The sequence below is a fragment of the Clinocottus analis genome, unplaced genomic scaffold, assembly GCF_023055335.1.
Source record: "Clinocottus analis isolate CAN_PGR_092001 unplaced genomic scaffold, fCliAna1.0.p SCAF_22, whole genome shotgun sequence".
Taxonomy (NCBI): domain Eukaryota; kingdom Metazoa; phylum Chordata; class Actinopteri; order Perciformes; family Cottidae; genus Clinocottus; species Clinocottus analis.
The window spans coordinates 3,235,832-3,247,644 of NW_027175954.1; the positions used below are offsets into that span (position 1 = coordinate 3,235,832).

At 39.0% G+C, this 11,813-nt stretch overlaps 1 protein-coding gene across 12 annotated transcripts; it reads left to right on the plus strand.

Annotated features, from left to right (window-relative positions):
- The first annotated feature begins 717 nt into the window (after positions 1-717).
- Positions 718-11,532, plus strand: LOC137793269 (oxysterol-binding protein 1-like). 12 transcript variants are annotated; one of them, XM_068589324.1, is made up of 20 exons: positions 718-1,006; positions 2,281-2,451; positions 2,747-2,955; positions 3,129-3,291; positions 3,400-3,511; positions 3,601-3,799; positions 3,910-4,015; positions 4,160-4,220; positions 4,320-4,487; positions 4,588-4,833; positions 4,927-5,047; positions 5,125-5,228; positions 5,342-5,437; positions 5,726-5,910; positions 6,017-6,246; positions 6,389-6,427; positions 6,597-6,644; positions 7,746-7,784; positions 7,903-7,935; positions 8,527-11,532. In XM_068589324.1, the coding sequence occupies exons 2-20, from the start codon at positions 2,318-2,320 to the stop codon at positions 8,667-8,669; spliced, it is 2,436 nt and encodes an 811-aa protein (XP_068445425.1). In that variant the 5' UTR covers positions 718-1,006; positions 2,281-2,317; the 3' UTR covers positions 8,670-11,532. The 12 variants fall into 12 exon arrangements, 11 of the variants coding, with proteins under 11 accessions (XP_068445425.1, XP_068445426.1, XP_068445432.1 ...); XM_068589321.1 differs by having other exon boundaries at positions 720-1,006; positions 4,157-4,220; XM_068589323.1 differs by lacking the exon at positions 718-1,006 and adding an exon at positions 1,083-1,290 and having other exon boundaries at positions 4,157-4,220.
- Positions 11,533-11,813: the final 281 nt, after the last annotated feature.

Consider the following 11,813-nt stretch of genomic DNA (forward strand, 5'->3'; position numbering starts at 1 on the left):
AGGAGTAGGCCCAGAACAAGTAGGGAAATACTAAATGTATAGCCAATTTAATTTGTCTGTATAAAGTATATATAATTCCACTGCTATGGTATCAAGTAAAAATTATACATGTATATTCAATGTGTAAGATAATTTCACAGGAACTGGGCTGACATTCAATAATGGAGTTAATGGCCTTTGAATGTTGTTACTGAACAGTAAAATGGGGAGAATATAACCCCACATAATGAATATGCATTCCACAAATATATATTAGACACTTGTTAAAAACTAGAATGGATTTGTATTTTGATAGATCCTTGTAATGCTTTATTAAAATGCACATGGCAGTGTAGGTCAATATCTTGCAGGGTGTCTGGTTTAGCCCCCTTCAAAATAATTTTTGATTTGTGCAAGTAAATGGACTCAAAACATTTGTACACATGAATCAAAGGATCCACAAATGTATGTGACTGGGTGCATTTGTGATTCACATTTACCGTGTGGAAAGCATGAACAGAGGGGCAGACAGTAATCACCAGGATCTGCTTTCTGAATGTTCATCATAAGATTAAAGTTAGTCACGGGATAAATATGTCCATGTGGGTCCCACATTCAGGAGATGTAAAGCAAATTATGAAAAAAGACTATCAGAAACAAGTTTTTTATAAGACTAGAATTCAGAGGGGAAAGATAAACCAACAATAGTGAGCTGCAACAATAATATTTGTTTTGAATGAATGGCAGAAAAACGATTTGATTTTATGAGAGTAAATTAACTTGACAACTTACCCCACTTAAAAAAAATATGGACATCAATAAAGACTATAACCAGAGGGAGGCAGTAATGCAAAGTATGGGCTGCCAACTGCCGTAAATAGAGAAAGAAGAAGAACCTGTAGCAAAGTAGCTGTTGTCCTATGTCCTTAATACATCCATGAAAGTAGTTAGCAAAGCTAACACTGCTGAGCCGACATTGCTTCACCCGACACGACATGCGCGACGTTAACAGCTGAAGTCTTGCACGGTAAGAGCCATGAGAATTTAATCGCGTCTTACTGTCGCAAAAGAAATGTGGCGACAGTTGAAATGATTGTTAGCACCGTGGATGTGGGACGTGTCCGGCTGTTTTGACAGCTTCCTGTTGTGCAGCTAGCTGCGAGCTTAGTGACCGACACTGTTTTAAGTAGCTTTGATGCTTGGAAGTGGTTTCTTGTTCCTCGAAGTACCTCACAGTGTCCTGGCGGTGTTTACGTGACTCTCTTACGTCATCTGGGTTCGAAACCAGTTTGTTTTACGTGAATGTTATTGGTACGAAGCCGTTTTTATTTCTTCTTCTTCTTCTTCTTCTTCTTCTTCTTCTTCTCAGTCGTTGACGATGCAATAACGTTCAAACGTTGGCTTAACACATTATTTAGAAGTCATGTCGGCACTGAACCGTTTGTTCGTTATGTAGTAGCGGTTATGAAGTATCGGTTATCTGCAGATTCCACGTTTACGTTGAATCCAAGCGAAATTATACTAAACCGTCATATTTCTGAGGGATTTAATGGTTTTTAGCGCTGTAGCGCTTGTAACTTTTAATAACGTTGTCAAGGAGGACCAATTAGCAGACAACATTTTTAGAAGGTTAGTATTCAGTGCGTCCATTTCCTGTTTTCACTTTACAATTGGATATTCAGACACTTTAAGCAGCAGGCTGCCATTCAACTTATGGTTAAGTAGAGATACGTAGCCTAAGTTAGCTGTTTGTTAATTTCTCACAAGTTAACGCTCAATCAAAACATAATTATCCCTTATATGGCTAAAGATAACTTAATTAAGTTTATGTTACAAGATGACACAGTGACCTAATTCATCTTAAATTGTTGACATTAACAAGCCAAATAACACTGTGCTGATGTTGTCTTCAGAACCTTGTTTGTGCCAACATTTCATATCACATGAGACTCAATATGGTCGTATATTTTGGCTTTTGTAAACCTCACAATATGGCATGTGTTGACTTTTCTTGGTCAAAGGCAGCTTATGATGATGTGGTGGGATTTTCTGAATTTACCATATATATATATATATATATATATATATATATATATATATATATATATATACAAAAAAATCTAATTTTATAAATATTTTGTGAAATCGTCAATATTCAACCATACAACATCATCACAATATTGATATATTTTCTTCATATAGCCCTAATTGCATGTTTTAAGTGTGCATTAAGCAGGCTGAATAGTAGCAAAGAAAAAAAATGTGTGGCAATGTAAATCTTGATTATTTCTTTCTGGACAGGCCATAACTTCACCCAGAGAAACTACAGTCAGTTGTGATGTCCGAGCCAAAGTCCCCTACTCCAACCCCTGGAGACACGTACAAGGGATGGCTTTTCAAATGGACTAACTACATTAAAGGTTACCAGAGACGCTGGTTTGTTCTGAGCAATGGACTTTTGTCTTACTACAGGTAAGTTCCACGTACATGACTGAAGTTGTAATTCTATTGTAGTACCAAGGGGAGCTGGCATGAAACACAAATGCCGTGTGTTGAGTTATACTATAAATATTGAACAATGTTCTTAGGCAGTAACACTGTGTCTGTTAATGTAGCTTTTTAAATGAGAAGTGCATTCGCAGCAGTACTTGTATTTTACACTGTATGCACAATTTCAAACACATGCGCAATTGCTTTACAATAAATGAAACATTACTTCACAAAAAGGCAATCTATATTTGACTGTCCTTCATTGTGTTGTCTGCAGGACCCAGGCAGAGATGGGTCACACATGCCGAGGCACCATTAACTTGGCCACAGCCAATATTACTGTGGAGGACTCGTGCAATTTTGTCATTTCCAACGGAGGTGCGCAGACCTACCACTTGAAGGCCAGCTCAGAAGTAGAGCGGCAGCGATGGATCACTGCTCTGGAGCTCGCCAAGGCAAAGGCCGTGCACATGCAGGCCGAATCAGGTGAGAGGGAAAACATCTACATTGGAGAATGCAGCCGTCAGAATATGAACATGCATAGACAAATCTGATCAGCTTGTTCAATAGCACCTTTTTTTAAATCTGTATTTGTGAAACATTTTCTTCTTGTATTTTTTCGGTTTTGGTAATATTTTCTTCCCCATTCTCTCCCTCAGATGACTCGGGTGACGACTGTCCTGCAGAGCCCCCCACTTCAGGACAGGGGGGAGGCTGCCGTAACTTAGAAATCCAGTCCACACTTCGCACACTTGGCAGCAAGGTGGAAGACCTCAACACCTGCAATGATCTCATTGTCAAGCATGGGTCTGCACTCCAAAGGTATTGATTATCACACTGGGCAGTTTGATTACTTTAGAGAAAAAAAAAAAATCTTTTATTGATTTAGTTTGAAAAATTATTTTATTCATTCCTTGATTCCACACACAGGTCTTTGTCAGAACTGGAGGGGATTCGTGTTGGAGCAGACGTGGGGGAAAAGATGAGACAAGTTACAGAGAGAGCCACACTGTTCAGAATCACCTCTAATGCCATGATTAATGTAAGTCAGCCAAGTGTTAAGTTGCTGGCAAACATGTTTTTGACTCTTTTGTCGAGTCACGTTACTCTTATTTTCGCATGTTCCCCAAGGCATGTAGAGACTTCCTCTCGCTGGCCCAGAACCACGGTAAGCGCTGGCAGAAGGCCTTTCAGGTTGAGCGAGACCAAAGGATCCGGCTGGAGGAGACTCTGGAGCAGCTGGCCAAACAGCACAACCACTTGGAAAGAGCTTTCAGAGGAGCTACAGTTCTCCCCCCTTCATTCAGCAATCCCGCCTTGGCTAACAAAGGTAAGGTTCTCATCCCCGACAGCACTTCTGCATGTTACTCAAAGTGTGCTTGCTGTGCTATATAGCTGCGCCATTCAGTCGTTTATTCCTCCACCGCCTGTCTTCACCAGACAAAAAAGGGGATGCCAGTGACGAGGACGATGACAATGAGTTCTTTGATGCGATGGAAGACCCAGCAGAGTTTATCACTGTCCCTGCTGACCCCAAATATCACAGGTTATTAACTGTCTGTCTTTTTCAAATGTCACAAATTCCTTTTCTTCCTATCAACCTTGTTTTTTTTGTTTCTGTTGTCATGATTATTATGTTGCCTCATGTGTACTGCTTTGTTTTAAATACTGCTTCTCTGTCCATCAGAAGATCTGGCAGCAACATTAGTGGGCTCAGCAGTGAAACCGGAATGGAAGAACAGTCCGTAAATGTGTGTTAAGTTCGTTTTCATTTTGACTTGTGTTCTCTGCTTTCAACGCGCCTCACTCACTTGACCCTGAAAGCTATTTTCTTTCTCTTTTTTTTCCAGTTCGACGAACAGTCTATGGCATCCAATCCAGAGTCGCCACAGCCCCTTGAGCTTGAGCCTGTTCGACAAAGGCGGACTCGTATCCCTGACAAGCCCAACTATTACCTCAATCTGTGGAGCATCATGAAGAATTGTATTGGAAAGGAGCTCTCAAAGATACCAATGCCTGTAAGAAACATGTACCTATGTTGGTATCTAAGTGGCATTTGCTTGTGAGAGCACTCAGATGTAATCAGATGTCTTCTCTCTGTGACTATTTACCTACTAGGTGAATTTCAATGAGCCCCTCTCAATGCTGCAACGCCTATCTGAAGACCTGGAGTATTACGAGCTGCTGGATAAGGCTTCTAAATGTCAGAGCTCTCTGGAGCAGATGTGCTATGTAGCTGCTTTCACAGTCTCCTCCTACTCCACCACTGTCCACCGCACAGGGAAACCCTTCAATCCTCTGCTGGCAGAAACCTTTGAGCTGGATCGGCTAAAAGATTGTGGCTACCGCTCCCTCTGTGAACAGGTATGTCCAAGGATGTTCATGCAAACATGTTTATTTGCTCAAATAATCTTAAAACATCTAATAATCCTCCTCTCTTCACTCACCACCTCTCAGGTGAGTCACCACCCACCTGCTGCAGCTCACCATGCTAGCTCTGAAAAGGGCTGGACCCTCAGACAAGAAATTACCCTGGCCAGCAAATTTAGAGGAAAATATCTCTCCATCATGCCTTTGGGTGAGTGTGTGAAGACCAAATATGACATTTATACTTCTAGTGAGCAGGGTCTTAGATTATTCTCTCTCTATCCTCAGGTTCTATCCAGTGTTTATTTGACAAGAGCAACAATCACTACTCCTGGAAAAAAGTGACAACAACTGTACACAACATCATTGTTGGAAAGTTATGGATTGACCAGGTACATTTAATACTAATTGTCTTTATTACATGTTTTGCTTACAATTCTACCAAGTGTATCCTTTTAAGTCCTCAAGAGCAACACATTTGCGTCTTCATTTTGTCCCCTTCTAGTCAGGGGAGATAGATGTGGTGAATCACAAGACAGGAGATCGCTGTCACCTCAAGTTTGCTCCCTACAGTTACTTCTCCAGAGATGTACCAAGAAAGGTGAGCTTTTATTTTGTATGCATTTTCATAGAAATATGTCTAATACACAGTCACACAATACTCGATATAAAAAAGAGAAACCGAAATTACTCAAATTAATCCTTTCTTCCCCCAGAAATGTTGATTTTATCAGTTTAATTGTCGTCATTTCAACTGACCATTATGAACTTTGAAAGTAGAATGAATGGCAGATCTGTCGTGTTTAATTTAGTTGAATGTGTATCACTGTACGTCCTGCTGTTTGCTCTGTGATTGCATTCTTAAATGTAATCCGTGTTTGTGTCTCAGGTAACAGGAGTCGTAACAGATAAGGATGGGAAGGCCCATTACGTGCTATCAGGAACTTGGGATGAGAAGATGGAGTTTTCCAGGATAATGCAGAGCAGTAAAGGCGAGAACGGCACCGAAGGCAAACAGAGGACAGTCTATCAGACCCTCAAGGCTAAAGAAATCTGGAAAAAGAACCCCTTGCCGTGAGTTTTAGTGGTATTGAGGAAGTAGAAAGTGCTTGCGAACTGATAGAGCTTATACATTGATACATTGTTGTGCCTTTCAACTTTTATGCTGATGTCTTTACAGAGAGGGAGCAGAGAACATGTACTTTTTCTCCTCACTGGCCTTGACGCTCAATGAGCCTGAAGAGGGTGTGGCGCCAACAGACTGTCGACGGCGCCCTGACCAGAGATTAATGGAGGACGGTCGTTGGGATGAGGCGAACGCAGAGAAACAGAGGCTAGAAGAGAAACAGCGCACTGTTCGCCGAGAAAGGGAGAGGGAGGCTGTTAAAGCAGCCAGCTCACCTGAGGAAGGTAAAAAAAAAATAATAATAACAAGCGTAGTTTTGGAGTTTTTCTATTTGTCTTTGTGTTTCTTTCCAATGCTAGTTCTGTCCATTCATCTTTTGTCCACTTTGGCTGTCTTGGAATACCTTGTCTTTGTCTCACCCCTAAGCTGCCAATGAGGATTCAATCAATGATTCACCCTCAAAAAGCAAGTATTCTTCTCTTAGTCTTTTCCCATCCTTGATATATATTAGCTCTAGATGCAAAGCAACACATGTATGAGATGTTTGCGTATGTAACGAGAAGGTGCTTTAATGTCTTCTACGTCATCTTTCAAATACTTTTACCGTCTCTTCATCAATTTCTGTTTCATTTAGCTGATGCAGTGGAGACTGGCACAGAAGCAAATGAGGTTTTGGATGAAAGCAAGTATCACTTCATAGCTTAACATAATATATACTTTTAAGGTGCTTTGTGTAGCAGCTTCAGGAATGGTCAGTCCATGCAGACAAGTGCACCAGCACGGGGCAAAGTGATGTACTGCTGAGGATGGGGCCAGCAACAAAATGCATATAAGCCACCTAAAAGAAAGGTCCACTGAAAAAAAAAAACAATATCAGTGTAAGTTTACACTATATTTGGCGTATGTTCAGGGCTTTATCTTGTCGTCAAACATTCCTTTTGGACAGGAAACTAATAACTAAAACATATGTACGCTCTGTTCAAAGATATTGACCGGACGGACAACAGCAGTAACCCAGTAGACAAGTTTCACTTTCAATTCAGTCCCCTTCAAAAAACATTCTAAATATAGCGTACACTGATTCTAGATAAAACAATTTTGGTGGGCTTTTTTTTGTGTTGACTGAAACTATCCATCAGTAAATTACTTTTCTCCCATGCTGGTACTCTGTAGCATGCTGACCGCCGTCTACTGTCTATGGATAACCTCATTCGACCTCACTTCAGAGCACCCAAGCTATCCCTTTAAGAGAGCAGTGAATAAGACATGGCCATATATAACCATGGGTGGTTGATCGGCTTTGCAGTTACTCAAATCAGTGCTATTATTTGTGGAGAAATAACTTCTTGCCACATTTTGTATTAAAAAAAGACGCTTAAGATTCCCTCATATTCTGCTTGGCGGACAGAGTTTCAATACCAATTTGAAATAGCTTATCCTTCATCGTTATATAAAAGTCACTTCAACAACTGAGACCAGTCTGAGGAGATTTGTAGCTTGTATCAGCCTTTACAATCCCCCCAAGTCAAATACAATTTGGAAATCATCTGTTTTATTGTCAGAAAAAAACAAATGTCTTTAACATGAAGTGATTTATTAATTTGGTCAAAAATTGTCTGTGCTATGTTTTTGTTTCTTTTACAAGAAGTATTTTTTTAGCTGTCATGGTATTTTGCTTAAAATGCTACACACAGCACCTCTAAAATGAACATAAACGCTGTTTTATGTGGATTTTGGATGCGGATTAAGTTGATTCACATCCTTTTTTTGTGCTGGTGTTAAGCTGAAACAGAGGACTCTCATCCCCATACACCTCTTGCATGCAAGTAGCCTCTTTCATTTAATTCGCTGTCTCTCTTTGTGTCGGTCATATTCAGCTCATACCCAACTTTTTTATGTCTGAACTCTCAAAGATTCATCCTTCATTCTTCTATTTGCAGCCCCTTATGGACCATCACTCTCCCCATATCTAAGCAAGTATTCTGACCATGACATAACGTATACTGTGCAATTATCTCACAATTATCTCAGCATTTTAATTTGATATAGATTACCGAGCCTTCTGTTAACCATTTCCCCTTCACATCCAACTTGGTCTGTCTTAGTGGAAGGCAATGAAGGTCCTTATGGAGCTCAAATCAAAAGCAAGTAACAGCGTTATCGGCGTTAGTCTCAATCATCCCGTTTTAATTTAAATTTAGATTTGTGTTGGTAGTCTTTAGGTAACCTTGCAGCTCCTTGTAGAATTGGCACAAACCTAGTACATGAATATTTTAGAGTAGCATCTTGTCTGTCATTGCTCAGTTATCTGTGGTCCGGGGCATTCAGGGCATTTGTTGTGAGCTTGATTTTCTCCTTACGTATCAGAGGCCCAAATTTGTGCTTTCATCGAGTACTCGTCTATAATTTGTCATGCTTCGTTTTTTTGTTTTGGTCAACCATCTGAAGGCATATCGGCTGAATTTGAAGCATGGTGTGTCGTCATGGCTCAGTGGCTTCTAAGCCCTCACCTCAGGTCCAGCTGAAGCTTCTTCTTCGTGAAACATTGTCTCTTTTCCTTTCAGGCACCCATTCAGACAACTACCAAGCAATGTGGTTTGAGAAGTTGGACGACCCCGTCTCCGGAGAGACCTTGCACGTCTACAAAGGTGGTTACTGGGAGGCGAAGGAACAAGGCAACTGGGACGCGTGCCCTGAAATCTTCTGATCGCAGCCCGAGTCGGCCTCTCTTCCTCAGTTGGTGTACAAACCTCACATCAGCTGAAACGGGGATTCAAGCCTGACAACAGCCCGTCTTCAATGTTTGTAGCTTCAACTGATCACCCCACTCGGTTCCCCAGTGATTTGCTCAGGGTTAAGGGCATCTGGACTTCACCCTAAACGCAGATACGATGCACGTTGTAGCATTGTTTTAACATTGCAGCTGATTAGTGTTCAGAATTCCCTCTCACTGCCTCTCAAACACTGATGTTTTTCTTGGTCCACTGCTTGTTCTCAGTGCGGGGTTCTTTGGTACAGCCTTTGAGTTGCAGTTGGCAGAAAGTTATTCTAATAATGTCATTATGCATTTTCTTTAAAAGCATTAACAAAAGCATAAGTCATCCAGATGACGTCTTACAATATACAAGGTGTGCTTGGAGAGAGCGAGTGACTCCAGAACATGTGATTTATGTGTTTGTTTTTGTTGTGCACTCCCAATTACAACTACTTTTGCAATGAATTTATTAAAGCATCTCCAGCATTGCAGTCAGTTTAACCTAAAAAAAAATTTAAAAAATCACTACAACAGTTTTAGATCGCATCAAATGCATTGGTGCATGCATTTCGTGGTTCTGACAAAAGATGGATGAATGCAGTTTCTTTAAGAAGTAATTAATGTTGAGTAATTATCTCTGCACTGGTTTGAAATTAGAAGTGTCACAAACACTAAGACATGAAATGTTTGCCTTTTGAATTTATGGTAATTTGCGGCGCTACTTACTTACCTGAAGTGAAACCATGCTGAAGGTATACTACATCTACATATTAGCCTTTTTTTATTTTTGTAATTAACTAGTCAACATTCAAAAATGTGTTTGTGGTATTGTTTTTCTGACTTCCTCCCAATTCCCCTGTAAAATACATCATAGCTGTGAAGAGATGTGAAAGTAATTCCTTATAATTACACCACCAAGTTTGGTTTGACCGTTTCAAAAAAGATTTGTGGGTCTACAAAGTCATTACATATGCACACTTTTTTTAACCTTTCTTTCCACTATATAGGAATAAATGATCACATCCGTTTTTTTTTTCTTAATTGTGGAAGAATAATTCCAATTTTCTATTTAGCACATTAAGTTGAATACAATACATGTTTATTTTATATGATACCATTTTGAATATTATATAAATTAAATAGTGGTATAAAAAAATGTGTACCAATGGAAAATATGAAGTAAAACAATTACCAATGGCATTTTTTTTTCTTGTATTTTGTCCAACAATTCATTTTAAAGACTTACTTAAGACAAAATCCAATTTTGAGTTCATAAATTACATGTACAGTCACAAAATGAAATTCTTCATTCCAAACAAAAGTATATTTTTCCTTTTTAACAGTGTAAAATCCCATAATTCTGTTCTGTGGAACTTGAACAGCCAGTGAAAAACATCAGTTTTAAAAAGTACGAGGCAAGATCGCGTTGCCCCTGACCTATTGGATAGCCAGATGCAATCTTTTCAATTTGTAACGGTGGTTGCTCAAACTAAAACAGAATGCTAAATCACTGTTGACAAGATTATTGAGAGTAAGAGTCTTGTAAGATTGACTAATCGTGTTTAAAATTGAACTGTTTTGATTCTCCACCCAAGCACACTATTTTCAGACTTGTATTGTCACAGCGAAAGTTTTAGCCCTCACTAATACTTTAATCCATCATTAAAATTCTGCTCTCTAGGTAAATGTTGAGGGTCACAAGCTGAGCTGTGTGTTGATTTTACTGGTTTGCTGCTCAGTGAATTGAAGGGAAATGTGAAGCAAGTTTTTTTTTTTTCTCTTTCCGGTTTCCCTCAAACGTATCGATAATAGCTTTAATCTTGATGTAGGATATTTTAGTCGTCACGTTATTCGAGTGTAGTTTTTTAACAGACAGCAATAAGAGTGCCTCAGTGCGTGCGTATACATGTGGCACAAAATGAAATGTGTGAAGCGAGATTGCTAAAACTGAAATATGTCGTATTTTTCTGTGTTGTTTGTCATATGAATCGAAAGACTGTGTGGTTGATGAAAATCTAAATTTAAATTTCTATTTAAGTGTACTTAAAACACTGAAAATGAAGATCACAAAACATAATGTGGTTATATTTCTGTAAATAGTAAAGTAATTGTGATATTAATCTGTTCTATTGATAGAGAATCTAATGGCGGTGATGCACTTTTTCTTTTTTTGTTGCTTTGTTCATCGTTGTTTGCTCAGTACTGGATGTATCCCATGTTACATGAGTCACCCTCTACCAGCTAGGTTAGCTCTATTTAAATTATATCAATTTGTTTGGGTCTGAACCATCCTTTAGTTTAATTTGCTGTTTTGTCGTACACGATGAAGAGAAGTGGGAGGAATGTACAGCTTGATGCTACTCTGTCTCTTAAATTTCAGATTGTACAGGTTTCCATCAGTTCTGTCTCTTTCAACCTTTGTATAATCCTGATTTTAAGCCATGGCTCCTAATTCCTGTAGTTTCTACCCTTTGAGTTTGTTTTTTTACCCTGCGAGGTGGGGAGTCACAATGCCACAACTTCCCACAATTCTCCAAAATTGACTTAAGTTGTTCCTGCACTCACGTGCGTTATTTATCGTGCTCTACTTGCTTTGACAATTTGTCAACATTTGATGTTGGCTACTGAAGTGTTGAATTTGTTCTAAAAAACATTTCCTGAACCATGTTAAGTAATTGCAAACATTAGTTAAAAATATACATATGTATTGACTCACTGTTCTACTGAGAGTACTTTTAACCTTTTGTGTCCTTTAATTGCAGTTTTTGTTTTGTTTTTTTTAGCACAATTGTCTTTAGGGATTGGCAATATTAAAGTTTGAATGGAAATTAAGTGCATATTGGTGTTTTTTATTTTACAAAACAATGCAGCACAAAGTGGTGTAAACCTTTTTGTGATCTTAAGTATCAAAAGTAAAATGATTAAGACAAAATAGTTTGAAATACACACTTGGAAAACAGAAAATCAAAAAAAGAAAACAAAAAACTTACAATAAAGACGTATTTTTACTGGGGTTTTGGGGGGGCTTTTAGCGACCAGGGTACATTTACATTGGGAAATTGAAACTTTGACACAGTGGGTATTTTACAGGGTAAT